The 19,446-nt window shown below is 32.2% G+C and overlaps 2 protein-coding genes across 2 annotated transcripts; both read right to left on the reverse strand.

Annotated features, from left to right (window-relative positions):
• Positions 1 to 1,059: 1,059 nt before the first annotated feature.
• On the reverse strand, positions 1,060 to 4,972 carry LOC125201589 (very-long-chain aldehyde decarbonylase CER1-like). Its single transcript, XM_048099763.2, has 11 exons — positions 4,899 to 4,972; positions 3,943 to 4,055; positions 3,603 to 3,829; positions 3,281 to 3,513; positions 2,979 to 3,198; positions 2,494 to 2,869; positions 2,313 to 2,420; positions 2,029 to 2,229; positions 1,872 to 1,958; positions 1,628 to 1,801; positions 1,060 to 1,469 (listed from the first exon to the last, which is right to left on the reverse strand). Exons 2-11 carry the CDS (start codon positions 4,000 to 4,002, stop codon positions 1,305 to 1,307), a joined length of 1,851 nt encoding a protein of 616 aa, XP_047955720.1. The 5' UTR covers positions 4,003 to 4,055; positions 4,899 to 4,972; the 3' UTR covers positions 1,060 to 1,304.
• Positions 4,973 to 14,154: 9,182 nt separating this feature from the next.
• LOC125202414 (very-long-chain aldehyde decarbonylase CER1-like) lies at positions 14,155 to 17,441 on the reverse strand. The gene is made up of 9 exons (XM_048100807.2): positions 17,285 to 17,441; positions 16,977 to 17,200; positions 16,662 to 16,894; positions 16,251 to 16,470; positions 15,409 to 15,784; positions 15,009 to 15,317; positions 14,827 to 14,925; positions 14,574 to 14,747; positions 14,155 to 14,476 (listed from the first exon to the last, which is right to left on the reverse strand). The coding sequence occupies exons 1-9, from the start codon at positions 17,342 to 17,344 to the stop codon at positions 14,294 to 14,296; spliced, it is 1,878 nt and encodes a 625-aa protein (XP_047956764.1). The 5' UTR covers positions 17,345 to 17,441; the 3' UTR covers positions 14,155 to 14,293.
• Positions 17,442 to 19,446: the final 2,005 nt, after the last annotated feature.

A 19,446-nucleotide genomic window follows, 5' to 3' on the forward strand; every position in this document is an offset into this window, starting at 1 on the left:
TCTTTTAAAGGTTAATTATAACTAACTTGACATTAATACTCCTATTGATTTTATTGGAATTAATCCTATAGCCTTATTGACGTTTTTTGTTGATCGTATTGACATTTTGTTGTTAATGATCTAGGCCTTTAATTTGAATATCTAATGGCTATTATTGAATTGTAGTTAGGAATTAAGCATTGAGTTAGCAATATAATACTCCGATGTATTTAGATATTTGGTTATACATTGAAATTTAGTTATTTTTTATCAGTATCCTGTTGTAATATCATGCATTGCTCAATGAGTCAATAATTAATTAATTAGTTACAGCACATTCAACAAGTAGTCAGTCCACTTAACTAAGCCATATGAATAGCTGCAGTTATTAATTCGTTTCCATTTTCCGATTACAATAGTCAGTTAGTAATAAACAATTATTCATTCTTTGCGATTTGGATATAAATCTCCCTTATTTTAGCCTCTCCTATCTATTTGTAAATAACTACAACCCCAAATTTGTTAAAGGACAAGTTAGCAACTTGCCGATGTTTAATTTGTGATTTATAAAGGAAACACACAAACCCCACATTACTAAATTTGCAACCCATAATTGATCTTTATATGATAGAAAAAGCCAATCGACATATCTATTTAAATAACAAGCCCTCGATCCTTTGAACCCTCTTTCTGCCTTTCTTGGTTGACTACAAGTAATTTAAAATTTAATTTCGTAGTATAGTTTATAAAATTGATGAGTCAATAATTTTTTAAAATATCAGAATCAAAATAAATGTATTAAAAGATACCCGTACATAGTTCTCCACAATAGATTAGCCTCACATAGTATTACATATCCTTTTTTTTTACTATGTAGTTTGAGAAGAATAAAATGGGTGTTTGTGCACATAAATATAATAAATTCCCTTGTTCATGGATTTGATTCACATTCCCGTGAGTTGTTTTAATTTTGTTACTATGATTCTATGAATGTTGTATTTTTTTTCTAGGACCGCTTTTCACGTGCGTGATTGAATAATTTAATTTACAAATCAAAATAATGTAGTAGAAAATTAGAAATTGTTAGCTAAAAGTGCAACAGATCAAATTCATGTATAAGCCTTAGCTGTCGAGTTGTATACATAAAGAGCAATCATTTATAAATGAGCCCTAAGTTGATCGAAATATAAAAAGTATAGACATTTAGCTATTAATAATGGTCGTCCATTTATTTCTTATATATCATTCATAATACTAGTATTTACTATCGATATGTGGTTTCCCAACCTTTAATATATGGTCATATAGATATGTGGTGTAATTAATTAGATGGAAATAGTTGTAGGGCGAAAGCCATGTTTGATAGCAGCCTCCCATATTTTGTCGACGTCGAAGATGGAGTCGCCGCACTCATGCACATCCCACCCTTCGACTGTGTGCAGTATCCCCGCGACACGGGCAGCACTCATGACTCTTCTCGGCAGCCAATTCTACCATATTTCCAAAACAAAAAATTACAAACTGTGGAAAACAGAGGAACTGAAAGCTTATAGAAACTTATACATACATCTCTTTATACTAACGTGAGATATTTGTTATATTTATTTATTTATTTCATTCGCCATCATTTTTCGACAGTACTACTAACCTCACAGGAATGCAGGTTTTGGAGGGAGGGAGGGGCGATCATGGAAGGCGTGTGGCAGTAAAAGGCGTCGTCGCGCTCCTTCTTGGGAGGGAAGTGGGAGAAAGGAATGAAGAGAGTGCCCTTTGGTGCCTTGAGTTGTTCATCTTTGGATAATCCATCTCCAACTATCCATACCTACAATCATTGTCTAATACTCTCAATTTCTCTTCTTTCTTCACAAAAAACATTATGAAATACTACTCACCTTCTGAGTGTAACTTTTGGAGATTACAACTTGAGCCTCAGTTGTTGAAGATAGCTTAAGCTTCTCAGCTTCATACAATGTTGCAATCTGAAACAAAATCAAATTCAATTAAATTTGTTCTAATGGTTGATTTCAAGAGAGAAAAGGAGAGAGAGACCTGAATGCCGCGGTGGGACAAAGCGGATACAATAGCAAAAGCAAGTTTGGAGAGAGCTCCTCTGAATAGGACTTGAGTTGTTCCTTTGGGAATGCTGTGTAGAACAATGGCTACTGCTAGACTGCTTCCATCAACAATTTTAGTCTTCAGTTTAGGGTGTTTTTCAATAAAAAGTTGTCCACTTCTGTTCAGTTCCTCGCTCTGATATTTCACAAAATCGATATTAATTACTATAGCATGAATGTCTGATTAATTAGTGAAGATTGGTTGTTAAGAGGACTTGCCTGATTGAGCAATCCTAGGGTTATAACCTTCGAACCTCGTTCATCAGCTTCGAGTATGGCTTCTTCGATTAAGGTATTGATTCCTCGTCCTTGCCAATTTAGTGCATACTACATGTAAAGATTAAGCAAGTTGTGATACTCATCTTTTTTATGAAAATAATAGAAACATGATGTTAATTACCTGCTTGGTGTAACGTGGGATTGTCCATGTTTGCATCTTCAGTTTCCCAAACCGATTCGTCTCAGCAAGAAAGGTGCGGCCGAGGAGGAAGTTGAGAGTAGCAGAGAGCCATGATAGAGGCCACATGAGGCCATTGCTCTGTTTCAACTCCTGAGGCCTCGAAGCCAAGGAGGCGAACGCCACCCGGAGATGGAAGATGGATTCGGGCGTGGTGAGGTGAGTCAGGTGCACCACATCAGGAGACTCCTGCGGCTTCTCGAGCGAGCTCTCGTGCAAGGCGTCCGTGGACTTGTCCATGGTGCCGTGGATGTAATCATAAAACGGCATGAACAGTGAGTAGTTTGTCCGAAACTGTGTGTGATGCAGTGAATGGAACCTGCAGTTTTAACTAACTAGTTACTAATCAAACATTTGATTTCTGAAATTGGAAGCAATATTTAGTGTTTTCCAAAGCGGACAGTATTAAACTAATGTGCAGTACTTACGAGGGTGTATAGATCAAGTATTTGAGAGGAGGGAAGGTGGAAAACAGCCATTTTGGGAAGAACTCGAAGTTGCAGTGCCCCATATTGTTCATCACATCAAGGAACGTTACGTATCCGAATATGGACGCCAACGAAGCCGTGCCATTAAAGAGCGTGACCATGATCGGAAGCCCAAACAGTACATGATACACTATGTGCTCTGCAAATGGATGTATCACAGCTGCCATATAATATCACAATTCACAAACGCCTTAGTTTAATTTTTTCCTTAGACAACACACACAAACACACCCTATACTTACATGTAATTGGCTCAGAGACAATGGAAGAATGGTGGTGAGAATGATATCTCGAGTAGAGATAATGATGGTGGAGAGCTCTGTGCAGCCAGTAGTAGAGGTATTCGACCGGGCCAGCGTGGAGCAACACCGTTATTATCACACCATCAGTCCTCCACACCGGCAAGGAAGAGGCAACAGATATTGTGTGGTTGATAATGTACAAGATAAGTCCACTTAGAAGAATCTGATCATCCCTGTAAGAAACACATCAATCATTACAATTCAAATAGTACTAAAGTTGTTGAGGCTAATCAAGAATTAAGAAGGGTACTAATAAATTAACCAGTTGCTTTCTCTGTCAACTTGTTCGAATTCGATGGCTCTATCGACGATTTTGTTGTTGCCTTTAGCAGTTCTGTGACGAGAGAAGGAAATCCATATCTGGTTGTGGAGAGCTCTTGATAGTACAAATGGAAGAATGAGGAGATTAAGGTAGTCCAACTCATATTTGCCTATTGTAATTGCAAGAGAGTAGAGGCTATGCATTGCCAATGGAGCCAATATGATGTACTACAAATTAAAAGTGAAGGTTGATTACAATTTACATACTACTATATGTTTGTGAGTTTACTTCTTTCAAATCTAAAACTTATACATACACAAAAAAAAATGTATTAGAGTACCTTAAAACTTCCAAGAGGCTGCCATGGCCAATTAGTAAGCAACCCTGGTTTTGTAGCCATTATATGTCTCAGTATGTCAGACACCTGTTAAATTTTCTGTCCAACTACCGAACCTTATATAGGGAAAGGAAAAAGCAGTTCTTAAGAAAATATGTTATGATATATGTAAATGTAGAATAGGTTAGGCTATAAACTCATTTCAAAATATCTACCACTTGTGATAAGTTATTGTTAACATGCACGATGCTTGATGAAATAATTAATACGTATACTACGTCCGTCCAAACAAATAGACTAGTTTTACTATTTTGGGTCGTCCATCAAAATTAGACCAATTTTTAGATATTGAAATACGAGTACTGGTAATGTGGACTCCACAATCCACTAACACTACTTTTATCTTACTTTATTTTCCAATTTCTTAATTTACCAATGGCATATTAAAACTCGTACCATACAGAAGGTTGTGTCCTGATTTATTGGTCATTAGCATTCATTAAACTCGAGCAAAAAAATAGATGAATATATGTCGCCTAGAAATATTAGTTGGGACCCTAGCTAGTGTAGTGTGGGGGGTTAAATCCTATTTTCACAATTTAAATGCTCAAAAATATCTCATTGGAACACCCTCTCGTTGCACTCGTATGTACGAGAGTGGTGGGCAAAGATGGAAACAATGTTTTGCAAATTTTGATCTATGGATTCAACCCTTTTGAAATATGGTAAAAATAACATGATATTTTCAAGAGTGCTACATTTTTCGGACCAGAGATTCAAAGGTCGAAGAATATAAAATAAATATTCAGATTTATTTTGTAAATTATTTAGAAATTATATTTTACACTTGAGCATCACTATAAAAAGAATATAGCATTATTTTTCAAAAATAAATACTAATGCTCAAACGAAACATATATTTCTATGTGTACGAAATAAATAGGAGTAAGAATATTCACATCATATGCAGATTTTCAACATGGGATTTCCAGCCAGCAAATATGTTGGAAAAAACGTGAAAGAAAGGCTTTAGCCTTTAATCAAGTCTTTTGGCTTTTCAACTAATTAAGATAGCTCAACTGGTTTATGAGTATTTATAATGTCTAATACTACCTCCGTCTCCCAAAAAATTTGACCAAGTTTACCATTTTGATCCGTCCCTGAAAATTTGATACACTTCACTTTTAATATTTTTGGTAGTGGACCACATATTCCACTAACTCATTCCTACTCACATTTTATTATAAAACTAATACTTTAAAAGTAGGACCCACATCCCACCAACTTTTTCAACTCACTTTCCATTACATTTCTTAAAACCCGTGCCGGGTCAAAGTATATCAAATTTTGGGGGACGGAGGTAGTACTTTTAAAGTGATTTCTCCTATCCTATAAATAGGTAGGTTTGAGAGACGAGAAAGACACATATAAAAAATAAATAAATAAATAAATAAAAACAAACAAAAGGCACTTTCTCTTTTTTCAAGTTCTCTACATCTAGTGTGCATCTTAGAAGCATTGTCTAGATCGATTCTCGGAACTCCATCAAGTTTACCGGTGCCTAGTGGGTTTGAGGTGCTTCTACATGCTAGGAGGAAGTCGTTTTATCTTTGGGGACAATTCGCCATTCTGTGAGCATTAGCCAGGGCGTAATTTATCTTGCGGAAATAGGGTTTTCCTCGACTCGACTTTTAGTTTGTTGCTATCCATTCCATCAATTTCTGTTGTAATTTCCATTCCACTTTTGTTGTTATCTTCCTTCAATTGTACTCCCTCCGTCCGCCATTAGGAGTTTTATTTATGGGCGGCACAAGTTTTAAGAAATGTTAAGAAAAGTAGGTGAAAAAAGTCTCTTTTGTATATATTAGTTTTAAATAAAATATGAGTGGAATGAGTTAGTGGAAGGTGGGACCTATTACCATTTATGGTAAAAGTGAACCGGGACTCTTATTCGCGGACGGACTAAAATGGAAAAATGAGACTCCTATTCGCGAAAAGAGAGAATAATAGTTAGAGTACCGCCTGTATACGGCTTGGGAATTTTAACCCAATATTTCTAATAAAATATAAGCCGGGCTATACTCCTCCATCACATAAATATATGCAATAATCCTTGGTTACGACCTTTAAGAATGGTAGCGTTGTTTGAATTGTGATCAACGAATAAAAGTTTCTCTTGATACGAAGTATTAATAATTCGTGTGAATCTATATTGTTTGCCGCTAGCCAAACGGAGATTTCACTATGCTATGTTTCTGTTTTGGGTCCTAATTATTGTATTGGGCCTAGCCCGTCTCGTGTGTCTATTTATATAGAAGTAGGGCACATAATTTTGTAATCTAAAAACAATTTGAATATAATCTGTTTTCCTTTCTTGCCCGTGGACGTAACCAACACTAAGTTGGTGAACCATGTAAATCTGTGTCTCTTTACGTTTATGTTTGTCTCGATTACACAATTGCTCTATTCTATCATAACGCCATGAAAAAAAGTTATAATAGTACTACAGTACTTTGAAAAAAAGAAGAAAATATATTTATTTTTATGGAACAAATATAGTTGAAATTGTTTGTGCTTTAATGCGATTGACTGAGGAATGCTATTGCAACGTAAATGTAGTCATTATATAGCACTGTTTGTGGATTTTTATGGAAGAACGGTAGTGAATGGTTAATCACAGCCATACATAATGCTATTGATTTTTATATTCAAGATCATACTTAAGAAACAATTAATTCTGAAGATACTTTCCTGAAGTGTAGGAGATTTTATCGGATCTCCTACCTATTTCCATAAATACGACAATTCATGATTTGTTTAACCGTGTTGGCAATTGAAACAATACTTATGGACCCCTTTTCCTAACCCCCAATTAATTTAGGAGGACGGAACCCATAAATTTCTATTTACTCATGTGCCAATAACTTTTTCAATTGACTTTCACTAGGAATATTTCTTAAAATTCGTGCGCGTCAAACGGTAGGAGTAAAAGTTAAATTTTTGTTCAGTTTTTTGTCAGGTTTTGCTTCGGTTTAGTTTGGTTTCAGATTTTTAGCAAATTTCAGATTTTTAATCCCGTTGTATTTCAATTTTTTAGTTAGGTTCCCTCCGTTAATAAAAGAATAGTCTCATTTGTGGACGAACGATTTTAATTAGAAATTAGTAAAATAAAAAAGATGAGAGAAAAAGTAGATAAAGTAAGAGAAAAGTGAAAAAGTGGATAAATAAGAGAGAGAAGGTAAAAAACAAGATATAAACTTTTTATTTTAGAAATAAGATTATTTTTTATAGAAATAGCAAAATAAGACTATTTTTTATGAACGAAAATAATATATAAAATAAAAAATACTACTCCCTCCGTCCCACAAAAGATGTCACACTTGTCGGACGACACGAGATTTTAGGTGGAAAGAGAAAATAGTAATATTTATATTAATGTGAGAGAGATTTTTTTTCAAAAAAGGAAATGTAACATATTTTGTGGGACAAACTAAAAAGGAAAATGTAACATCTTTTGTGGGACGAAAGGAGTGATATTTTTTAATAGTTTTTGAGTAGTGATAAATTAACAAACATTGTATATACAAAATTGGATATTTTAGATATTTTACATTCACAATTATTTAACATTACATATTTACCCTTTTATAACTATTTAGGGAAGATTAAGTTTCTAAGTTTAATAACTGCAAATTTAGGAAAGATAATCCATTCTATCATAAAGCTACATAATTATAGCTAAATTAAAACTAAAAAGATAAATTTATCACATTCTTCACCATACATTTTTATAAATATTGGGTAAGCATTTGAAGAATATTAAATTTCTTCTATTTTCTCAACACTCAAATACCTTATGCAATAAAATCTAATAATAAATTTACATATAAAATGTTAGTAGTCATTAAAAAAAGTCACATAATGCATTTAAAATTTTATTATTGTCATCCAACTAATTAAATATTACTATTATTTTAATTTTTAGCATTACCATCCAACTAGTTGAAAATTATTATTTTTATTAATCAGTAATAAAAAATAAATAATAGTTATTAAAAACAAACTATTTCATTGTGTAATAAAAAATAAATAAATTATAATAATAGCTATTTGTAAGTATACTTAATTAATTAGTATCTCATCCAACTAATTAAATATCATCACATCGATTTCTTTGAGTCTTGTATATCTTTACTCGAAATTATGAAATGAATATAAAATAGTAAAAACTAAATATTAACAAATAACAGTCACTCGTATCCAACTATATTAATACTCTATTAGTAAATTTTAAAGTTAATAAATTATAAAACAACCACATGTATATTTACCTAATTTCTTAACATTATCATAAAACTACTTATGATGATTAAATCAATTTTTTTTTATATTTAATATCTTAACTCAAAAACCATAAACAAAATTAAATTTGTTATAAAATAATAACAAAGTCATTCACATCCAACTATTTTATTGTTCAACTATTTTAAAACGGTAAATTATAAAAATGACTATATATATAATATATATTTAATTTCTTAGTACTCCCATCCAACTAATTAATGGTGATTATGTCGGTTTTTTGTGTACTATAAAATTGATTAAAACGATAATATCCATTCACATTCAACTATATTAGTATTAAATAATTTGAATAATTATAAATTATAAAAATGACTACATGTATATAGTTTGATTTAGTATTGTCATCCAACTAATTGACATGTAATAGTATCAAATAAATTAAAATGATAAAATCATTCAAATCGAATAACTCTTAAATTGTAAATTATAAAAATAACTGCAGTATATATATACTACTTAATTTCTTGTACTATCATCCAACCATTTAATGATAATTAAATCGGTTTACTTATATAATAATAATAATAATAATAATAATAATAATAATAATAATAATAATAATAATAATAATAATAATAAATATTAAATTGAAATAATAATAGTCATTCTCATTCAACTAATTTATTATTGAGTAATTCTAAAAAGTGATATATATATTTAATTTTTATTATCACACATCTAATCGATAATCATTAATTCAATTTTCTCGTGACTCAACATTATTTAAAAACCATGGAACATAAATAAATTCAATATGTACTACTTAAAAAATACATTAAAGCTACGTTAGTCAGTCACATCGAAAAATTGTAAATTATAAAATGACAACAATAAAAACTGTAAACTATAAAAATACAAGAATATGTACTTAACTTATGAGTACGGTCATTCAACAAATTAATTATCATTAAGTCGATTTCATTTTATTCGCTACATCCAGAATATAAAAAATCATGCAATGAAATTAAAATTGATATAATATTAAAAAATAAGTTAAAAAAATAATTTGAATCGAAATATTTCATGATTGAATGATTCTAAAAATTATAAATAAATGCAACTACTTGTATATGTATTTAATTTCTACTACAAAGACCCTTCATGTTAATTAAGAAAGAAATAATAATTAATATTTCCTTAATATAAAAATACTCATAGCTAAAAGTAAATTAAAATAAATAGCATTCATATATCTGTTTTTGGATATATAATGAAAAAGGGAACAAGCTAAGGAAAAATAGCATTGATGGAAAATAACACAAAAATAAAAAGATATTGCAAGAAATGTTAAACCATTATGGCTATAATATTTTCTCATGTAGTCCACGTATCAAATATAAAAATGCTTTACTATTTTAATTTATTTTTTCCATATATTAAATTATTTTACTTTCACAACATTTGATGATTTATATCGTATGATAATTTGAAATAAATTTTTGTAAAAAAATCAAACAAGTTATGAAAAAATAATATAAATGACAAAAAAACTAGATACTAATGTATAAAATGATCAAATATGAATTTCTTTCAAAAAAAATATGGTACTATATTAAATTATATAGTACTACTAGGAATTATTTTATGATTAAATATAGTACTTTAATTATGTAGTGTGTTAATTAGTATTACCATAAACAAGTCATAATCTAAATCAATGATATGTTTCTAAACTAATAGTTAAAAATAACGAACATTAAATAAGGATAAATTAGTCATAAAATTATATCCTAAAATATAGAACTAAATTAAAGGGTATTTTGTATACATAATTTTTGTTAATTTATCTTTTCCCTTTTTAATATTGCTATGATATAAGTAAAATAATTATTCAGATTAGTTTTTTTCTTAAAGCATCAAACTCGAGACGCAACGCATCCTCCATGAAGATTCGAGACACATGCCTCCATAAATGCATATAGTACTGTTATCACGACAAATCCTGGGTTGTTGAAGATCAACGTGTCGATACTAAACCCTCTTTATCATCAACAATTAGGATTTAATTACACCTATTAAGTACTCCCACCTTATAATGATATACAGTAAACCCTCTTTATTACCAACAATCAGAATTTAATTGTTCCTATTAAGTACTCCCTTACCTTATAATGATATGCAGTAAACCCTCTTTATCATCAACAATAAAAATTTAATTACTCCTATTAAGTACTCCCACCTTATAATGATATACAGTAAACCCTCTTTATCACCAACAATGAGAATTTAATTATTCCTATTAAGTACTCCCTTACCTTAATAATGATATGCAGTAAACCCTCTTTATCATCAACAATAAAAATTTAATTACTCCTATTAAGTACTCCCTTACCTTATAATGATATACAGTAAACCCTCTTTATTATCAACAATCAGAATTTAATTACTCCTATTAAGTACTCCCTTACCTTATAATGATATACAGTAAACCCTCTTTATCACCAACTATCAGAATTTAATTACTCCTATTAAGTACTCCCTTACCTTATAATGATATAAAGTAAACCATCTATATCACCAACAATCAGAATTTAATTACTCCTATTAAGTACTCCCTTACCTTATAATGATATACAATAAACCCTCTTTTCATCAACAATAAAAATTTAATTACTCCTATTAAGTACTCTCTTACCTTATAATGATATACAGTAAACCCTCTTTATCATCAACAATCAGAATTTAATTACTCCTATTAAGTACTCCCTTACCTTATAATGATACACAGTAAACCCTCTCTATCATCAACAATCAGAATTTAATTACTCCTATTAAGTACTCCCTTGCCTCGGTCTCACTACAAGTGAGACGTTTTTTTATGGTCGTTGTTTTGCAAAGATCATACTAAATAGTAAAGTAGAGATAAAGTAAAATAATAGAGAAAATAATATAGAAGAGAGTCGTATATACATTATTCTCTTACTTACTTACATTCTCTCAATTCTAACTATTTATTATTATTTTTGCAAAACAACGGAGGGATGGAGGGAATACTTCCTCAATACCATAATAGATGTTATACTTGTGGATGGAATTTTAGGAGATGTTTTATGTGTTAGGTGAAGAAAAAAAATATTTATATTGATGTGAGAGAGAGTTATTTCTAAAAAAAAGAAAATGTTACATTTTTTAAGAGACAAACCAAAAAAAGAAAGTATAACATCTATTATGAAACTGAGGGAGTAGCACACAGTGTACTACTGCATCAGGTGTACTATTCTATCTTCGTACTATTACTATCTTCCTTATCTTTCAAAATTGAGTTCTCGAAGTTAAGTTAACGTCAACTTGAAGAATTATTTAATTATAAAAAGTTGAAGAAAGAACTTTTTTTTCGCATGTCATAACATTCAATATTAATATTGAAGGTCAAATTATATTTAGAAAATTCGTTAAAAATATATAGTGAAGATATTTATAACAAAATATGAGTATGTGATAAGTTTAGAAAAAATATACATCTTTCAAGGTAGTGAGAGTATTTTCATCCGAAAAAAATTGAAAATAGTAATAAAGTAATTCGATTGATATTAATTCATAATTGACGGACCTCAAATAATATTTTCAAAGTTCACGGATTTAAAATGATACTTTGACAAAGTTTATGGACTAAAAAAGAAGGTCCCTCATATTATGCATTTGCTTTTGTGATAGGGTTTAAGTTCCCTATCGAGTGGCTTGTAGAGCACGCGAAGATTTAACGGAGCAAAAGAGATAATTCCCTAGTTGAAGTTCTATGGTTTTGGAACAAGAATGAGAAAAGGAGTATTTTATTTCTTAATTTTCAATTGATCAAAATGATAGAGAATTCTATAATTTATAGAATTCTAAACCCTATCTTGCTAAGCAAGCAAAATATATTAAAAAGATTACAAAAGATATGTAAAATCAAATCAAATACTATTAAAAGATACTTTGGAGATTGAGAGAGATTTGGATGCGATCATGTGCGTGATTTGGATGCTCGAGGGCCCTATCAACTTTCCCCCGGTTGAAATCCACCTTGTCCTCAAGGTGGGAAATCCGAATTGCAATAGTATGTCCACGGAAATCACCAAGACGCTGCCGAAGTCTCCATAAGCTTCAATCAACATATGCACTAAATGAGAACAGTATATTATCCTGATGAAGTCTTCTCGGATTCATAACAGCATCAATATCATCCGACTCAAATATTCCTGGATCAAATATGCGAATCCCATAAAAGAAACTATGTTTGTTTCGCTCAAGAATATTGCAAAGATCCTCAGCGGTTGCTCGCACGTGGAGAAACATTGGCAGCTTTATAGTGTATGCCAACTCAAATTGCTTATCGAAGTACCTTCAATTACCAATATCCAAATCATTTTTTAACATTATTAATTCGTCTTTTATTGCAGGTTATTTTCTTAGATGTAGGAGCACTGGCAGTGGCAGATCTACATGAGAAAGAAGGGGACACAGATTCAGATCTCATGAAGCACATTTCAGATTTCTTTAGTTCTCTTTTGATGGTTCTCCTTTTTACCTTTTATTATTGCTGATGCAGTTTAATATTTAATGCCTTTAATTTTTCTTACATAACATTTATTTCTATTTTCCACTAATATATTTGATTTTATTATCTTTTCTCTATTCTCAAGCTTAATTCCTTTTAATATTTTGTCTTTTTAAAATTTTCTATTTGCAGTGCATTTAATTTTTATGAAAAGTATTTTTAGTACTTTTTTAATACAATTAGATTATTTTTTTAATCATTTTTCAATTATTTAGTAAAAAAAATTAATTCTCTTCTAATACATTTCATATTTTTATCTTTTGTATTTCTAATGCATGGGGTTTTAATCTATGAAAAAACTAGATTTAAATACAAAAACACAAAACCATGTCACGAGTATGACATTTTCAGGTCATTGTTAGTCTATGTTTAGGTCATACTCTACTAACAAAGAATGACCTAAAATGTTTTTAACATGACATTAAACTCAAATCTTATAATGTGACCTAAAACTGCTTAATTATGACCTTTCGTGTTTTTGTTTAGGTATTGACCATTAGATCATCTAATCCTAGTACCAAAGATTTGGGTTGCATTTCTGGATTTAGATACATTCTTATTTTGATAATCTCATTAGCATATATTTATTTAATTTTTAAAAGTTATTGAATTTTTTTCTTAAATACGCCAAAAGATGTTTTGTCATTAAAAATAATGCACTTTGTAAAAGCTTAAATAAATTATCTCCAATATATAAATATAAGCATTTTCATTTTAGACAGTGAAAGCCACCCAAATAGAAGATAATGAAGTTTTTTCGAAAAAAATAATGACATGTTCATGAGAAGATAATTAACCGATTCTATAGCTCCAAGTTGATATAATTACCATACCCCCAAATCGAAAATCTTGAATCCGCCACTGCATACATAGGAATATGACAGCTTAATTATATTGATGCACACCATGTAATGTTGAAAATTCTCTATCAAATATATGAAAAGTAAATAATTATCGTTTGTATAAGTCTGTCCTGTCTGAATTGGTATAGAGCTTTTATATCTTCAAAGTTTGCCAGTGGTAGACTAGAATTAAAATTAAAGTTCAGACTGGAAGTTAATGAGGCCCTTTTGAAAGAATCATACTGTACTGAAAACTGAATATACTATGTATTCCCTGACACTAATAGTATTTACTTAATTAATTCACATACATTGAATATTTACGTTTTTCTGAGTGAAGTGTTGTGGTTATTAGTTTCACCAAATCACTAGCAGAAATTTTGCAAGCATAAAGTTTGATTAATAATGCCAATAATTGAAGTGCATTAGTTATATAATTCTTAACAATATGCTATTACTGAAGCAGAGGCAAACACTCCAAAGTTTTCTTTGATATAGAATGGATAAATTAAATGTTCAAGATTAGACATTTGAGCATTTTTGTAACTGTAAAATTTAGGCTGCAACATATATACCACATTTCACTTTTTTCGAAATCGAAGAATGCAACCTAGTTGTTGAGGTTTGATTCAGCAGACGCGGTGAGGGGACGGAATCCATGCTCAAGACTGGCCTTCCAAATCTTCTCAATATTGAACATCACATTGCCACACTCATGCACATTCCATTCCTCTGCAGCATGCACGATTCCTGCCACACGCCACGCGCTCATCACTCTCCTCGGCAGCCAGTTCTGTCATTGATCAATGATTAAAAAAAACTCTATGTTAATTTATAGTGCATTTGAAAAAGTATTGTGATTGAGATTAGATGAGATGATGTGTGATTACTTCACAAGAGTCAAGATTCTCAATATGCTTTGGAGCCAACATTGCTGGTGTGGTGTTATACAAGCAATCTTTACGCGTTTTCTTTGGGGGGAACTGAGAGAAGGGAATGAACATGGTTCCTTTCGACGCCTTTTGTTGATCTGTTTCAGTTAGCCCGTCTCCCACCAACCATATCTGGATACATAATTGTGGAAACAATTAGTCAATAAAATGTAGTTTTGATGCAATGGTTATGTCTGTTTTAGATGCAAACCTTTGAAGGGCTGTTTTTGGAGAGAATCAGATTACTCGCGGCCTCACTGTTGAGCTTAGCTTTGATCTTCTTGTAGTCGTCCTCGTTCAATGTGAAGACCTATTCACAAGGGAGATTAAATCATCCATCTGTATTTAACTATACATGGCAAATGGATTCAGTTTGTTGTTATGATCATTAACCTGTATCCCCCCTTGGCATAAGGCGAGCGCGATGGAATATGCAACCTTGTTTGGATTGCCTCGGAACACCACCTGAGTTGTTCCTTTCGGAATGCTGTTCAGAACTATGGCAACTGCTAAGCTACTCCCATCCACCAGTTTCACTTTAAGCTGAGGGTGTTTTCTCAAGAAAACATCACCATTTCTGTTAAGCCCCTCTTCCTGATTCAATAACCCGAGGCTCAGCACCTTTACGCCCTTCTCATCCGCTTCGAGGATTGCATCTTCAATCAGGTTGTTTATCCACTCTTTCTGCCAATGCATGTAATACTGCAAAACATGTAAAACCAAAGTAATTAGAATTAGTTAATCTGTGTAATTTACACTTATGTGACTGATCATTGTGGTTTTATGTATTTACTTGGATGCTATACTTAGGCACAGCCCATGTTTGCAGTTTGAGGTTCTTGAAGACGTTTCTCTCGACAACAAATGTGCGGCCGTATATCCAAGTGAGCATCATGGACCATACAGTCACTGGCCACATTAGCCACAGGTACCACTTGGATTTGTGAGGCTCGGAGGCCAGGCTTGCGAATCCAACGCGCAGATGATATATGGATTCTGGCGTCGTTAGATGAGTGAGATGCACCAGATCAGGCACCTCCTCCTTTCTAACTAGTGAGCTTTCGTACAATGTATCAGAGGACTTGTCCATGGTGCCATACACGTAGTCGTAGAATGGCATGAAGAGCGAGTAATTGGTCCGGAATTGAGTGTGATGCAAGGAGTGGTACCTGTATACACCAATGCCATCCTCAATTAGATAATTAATTTAAAATTAGAGAACCAACTAATCTTTTTACTATATGGTAGATCAAATTAATTTCCATATATACAAAAAGTAAAATTAGTTGGTTGCTAATTATCTGCAAAGCAACACATCAATCATGAATTTATTAGTATTAACTGCATGAATTTCTAGGTCATGTAGGTAGGGATTTTGGAATGTGACAGATCAATCTTAATTAGGTGAGAAACCAAAATTGTAGTATGAATCACTATCTAGGAATAGTAGGTTTGGAACACATCACATTTTCCAACAAGTTATTAAAATCTGAAGGGGCCTATACATGTATTTTTGGCAAGCATGCATTAATCACATGAAGAAATGAAGAAATATCATCCAAAAAGATCAGCTGGGGACCTCATTATCCTCATTTAATATCACACATTGAAAATCAAGAAGTAAGCAATACTCACGAAGGCGTGTAGACGAGGTATTTGAGGGGAGGGAAGACGGAGAAGAGGCGTTTGGGTATGTGCTCGAAGTTGCAGTGTCCCATGTTGTTCATGAAGTCGATGTAGGTTATGTAACCGGCAAACGACAGCAAGGAAGCCGTCTTCGTCAACACGGTCGTCAGCAGTGGTATCGCGAAAAGGGCGAAGTAGGCTATGTGCTCCCCAAATGGATGTATCACAGCTACCACATATATAAAACATTGTTACTTAATTTTAGATAAGTGGTAAATTTCAAGATTAATTAAAAGGCAATTATCATATCATCACCTAATTGGTCTTGTAACAACAACTAGAGTCAGCTAGCAAACCTAGAATAAATTTAAATCATGATTCTTGAATGTTCTATAAGTAGGGTATTGAAAAATATGTTACATGTGATGGGCTCGGTGGCGATGGAGGAGTGGTGGTGCGAATGATATCTCGAGTACAAGAAGTGGTGATGCAGCGCCCGGTGCAGCCAGTAGTATAGAAACTCCACCGGACCCGCATGTAGAAGGATTGTCCAAATCACACCGTCCGTTCGCCACCATGGAAGATTATGAGCCTCCTTGATGTATATATATCCAATGTAGAATAATATCCCATTGAATATAATCTGATCATCCCTGCAAACACACCATCACAATCATTCTACAGTTCGGGTGGGCTCGAGCCCCCTCAAAAACCTATATTTGTGGGTTTTCATACCAGTTTCTCTCGCGGTCGACCTGCTCAAACTCAATGTTTTTATCGACTATCCGGTTAGTCCCCTTGGCCGTGCGATAGCGAGAGTAGGAAATCCACAATTGGTTGTGGATCATTCTTGATAGCAAGAAAGGGAATATGATGAGTTGCCCAATATCCCTCTCGGTTCGATCCTTCGTCACGTATGTGTATGTTGAGTGTATTGCCCACGGCGCTATCACCACATACTACAACAACACAACAAAAAACACAAAAAGTTACACATATATTCATCTATTTTTATGAAATAGTACTAAGAATTATATACATACCTTAAAGTCTCCGAGCCAAGTCCATGGCCACTCGGTGAGAAATCCCGGTTTCGACGCCATAATTCTTCTTCTTTCCTTCCCTTGGTTTCTAATGCTTCAACATCTTCACGTCCATTGCCTTTATAACAAAAAAGACAATGTGTAGACTCACCACTTTTCCATAATAGCATTTCAATGATTCTGCCTAATAACTACCCTCCACGTGTTTCTCTCTTGTTTTTTTTCCCTTTTTTTAATTCATTTAGTTTTAGGGTTTGCATTTATGGAAGATGTACCATGCTAATTATTATTATGTACCATATCAGTGTATCTAACTCGACCCACACATGTACTTTGTAAAATTCAATTTCATAATTTTCACTTAGGGATCTCGCTCATCTAATGCATCTAATGTAGAATCGACGAACATCATCAATATACACGTAACAACGCGTGAGGAGGGTCGGAGTTACTGTGCGGTCAAATCGAGCCACTAAAATCCCAATCAAGGCAGATGCAGCCACCCTTAGCTGTCCTTTAAATCAACAAGCTTATAAATGGGGCATTTATTAGTCCCAACTGCCCAATCAATAGGGAGATTGAGTAATTGAGACTAACTACTCAACATATATCTAATTTAGTGAAACGGCAGAATAGCAATGCCAAATCATTTGTTTCATGCTCCTTCATATTTGGTATGGTTTGGCCTTCAACCAAACCAAACCATGCCTTAGGGTTTAATAACTCATATAGGCAATATCTTGCAACCAATTCGAAAGCTTGAGTCATTTATGCTGGATTTGCTTGTTAATTAGTACTAGTACTACCAAATTTTGAATTTTTCATAGATTTGAAAATTACAACTTGTTTAGTTGACAACTTGTTTAATGAGATGACAAACATTAGGAGGGCATTAATTAAAATCGTGGATGTAGACGAACAGATTTGCATATTATTATTATTATTATTTTATATTATCATGCAATTTAAAACTATCTTGTTTGTCACTTGACAATCTAGATTTATGCTGTCTGATTTTGGACAACGAGTTCATTACTGGAAGAGAAAGCGCGTTTGGTCCAAGCGCTTCACATGGAATGGTCGCAATAATATCTGTATGGGGCAATATTAATCTATGTTGCTACTGTTATGTGTCAATTTCGAGTAAATAAATGTCATTAGACAGAAGCAGCCATATTTTAAAAGCAAGATGTGACCTTTTGCAAGTTTAAATATTTTTATAATACAATGAGCTGCATTGCCATTAATTTCGATTAAAATAAAAAAATAAAATATCTGATATATAGTACTATTAATTTAATAAAACATTTAATTCTCCTACAACATAACTAATTTTTTTCTTACGAGTGATATATTATTCTTCTTTGGATTCAGATAATCAATCATCTACATCTAATCTCTTGAACAATAAAAATACTAATACTCCAAATTTTAGTGAATAAAAAATAGATATCATAAAACACGAGTCTTGAATCATAATAACATTAAATGTCAATAAGTCTACAAATATACAAGTTCAAATATAGAATAATAAACAGATTCTTTTTATGAAATATCTTACACGTAACAACAAATGGAATGTTATACAATCATATGGATGGGTTCATTTTTTGATCAGAAAGTAAAAATCGGTTCAATCACTAACCAATTTTCATAATTGATCAAGATGAGACTACAAATGACAGACGGATAGAGTATTTCTGATTTGTCCTAATCAAACACGACATTCGTATTTGATTTTTTCCTAACTCGATTAAGAGAGTATTAATTTGAGAGGGTTCACAATAATTTGAATGTGTTATTTTCTCTCTATTATCAAACATTCCCGGTTTTGTCTTTCTAACAAGGACAAAAGCTTTGGTGCTACCTTCTGCAACCCCTTTACTTAGGGGTGATTTACAACTAATTAGGATTTATAATTATAGTTTATGAACCCATGATTATAGTCTAATACTATTAATTTATTAATCTTAGTATATTGTAACATAAATAAAAGTTAGTACTTAATTCAAGTGGAGTATAATTAATTAATTGGGCAGTGATTATAAAGTGTATGATGCAAGCGTTAGCACGTGAGCGGGGGCTCCTTATTAATAAGCTTGATTAATTTGATTTGAGTATGAATCAAATCAATGCATTAAACTAAGCACCTAACTGACCCT

The sequence above is a fragment of the Salvia hispanica genome, chromosome 2 (genome assembly GCF_029641045.1).
Source record: "Salvia hispanica isolate PSC_SH4W2 chromosome 2, Shi_PSC_v1, whole genome shotgun sequence".
In the NCBI taxonomy this organism is placed as follows: domain Eukaryota; kingdom Viridiplantae; phylum Streptophyta; class Magnoliopsida; order Lamiales; family Lamiaceae; genus Salvia; species Salvia hispanica.

Bases quoted from the DNA above. Each gene is read 5' to 3' on its own strand.
- LOC125202414 (XM_048100807.2), bottom strand. From the start codon at position 17,344: ATGGCGTCGAAACCGGGATTTCTCACCGAGTGGCCATGGACTTGGCTC. The intron at 16,471-16,661 runs GTAACATATTTT...TATATGTGGTAG, and splicing joins CGCCACCGAGCCCATCACAT to CTGTGATACATCCATTTGGG. The intron at 14,926-15,008 runs GTTAATGATCAT...CCTTGTGAATAG, and splicing joins TATGCCAAGGGGGGATACAG to GTCTTCACATTGAACGAGGA.
- LOC125201589 (XM_048099763.2), bottom strand. From the start codon at position 4,002: ATGGCTACAAAACCAGGGTTGCTTACTAATTGGCCATGGCAGCCTCTT. The intron at 3,514-3,602 runs GTTAATTTATTA...TGTTTCTTACAG, and splicing joins GTTGACAGAGAAAGCAACTG to GGATGATCAGATTCTTCTAA. The intron at 2,230-2,312 runs GCAAGTCCTCTT...GTGAAATATCAG, and splicing joins CCCTAGGATTGCTCAATCAG to AGCGAGGAACTGAACAGAAG.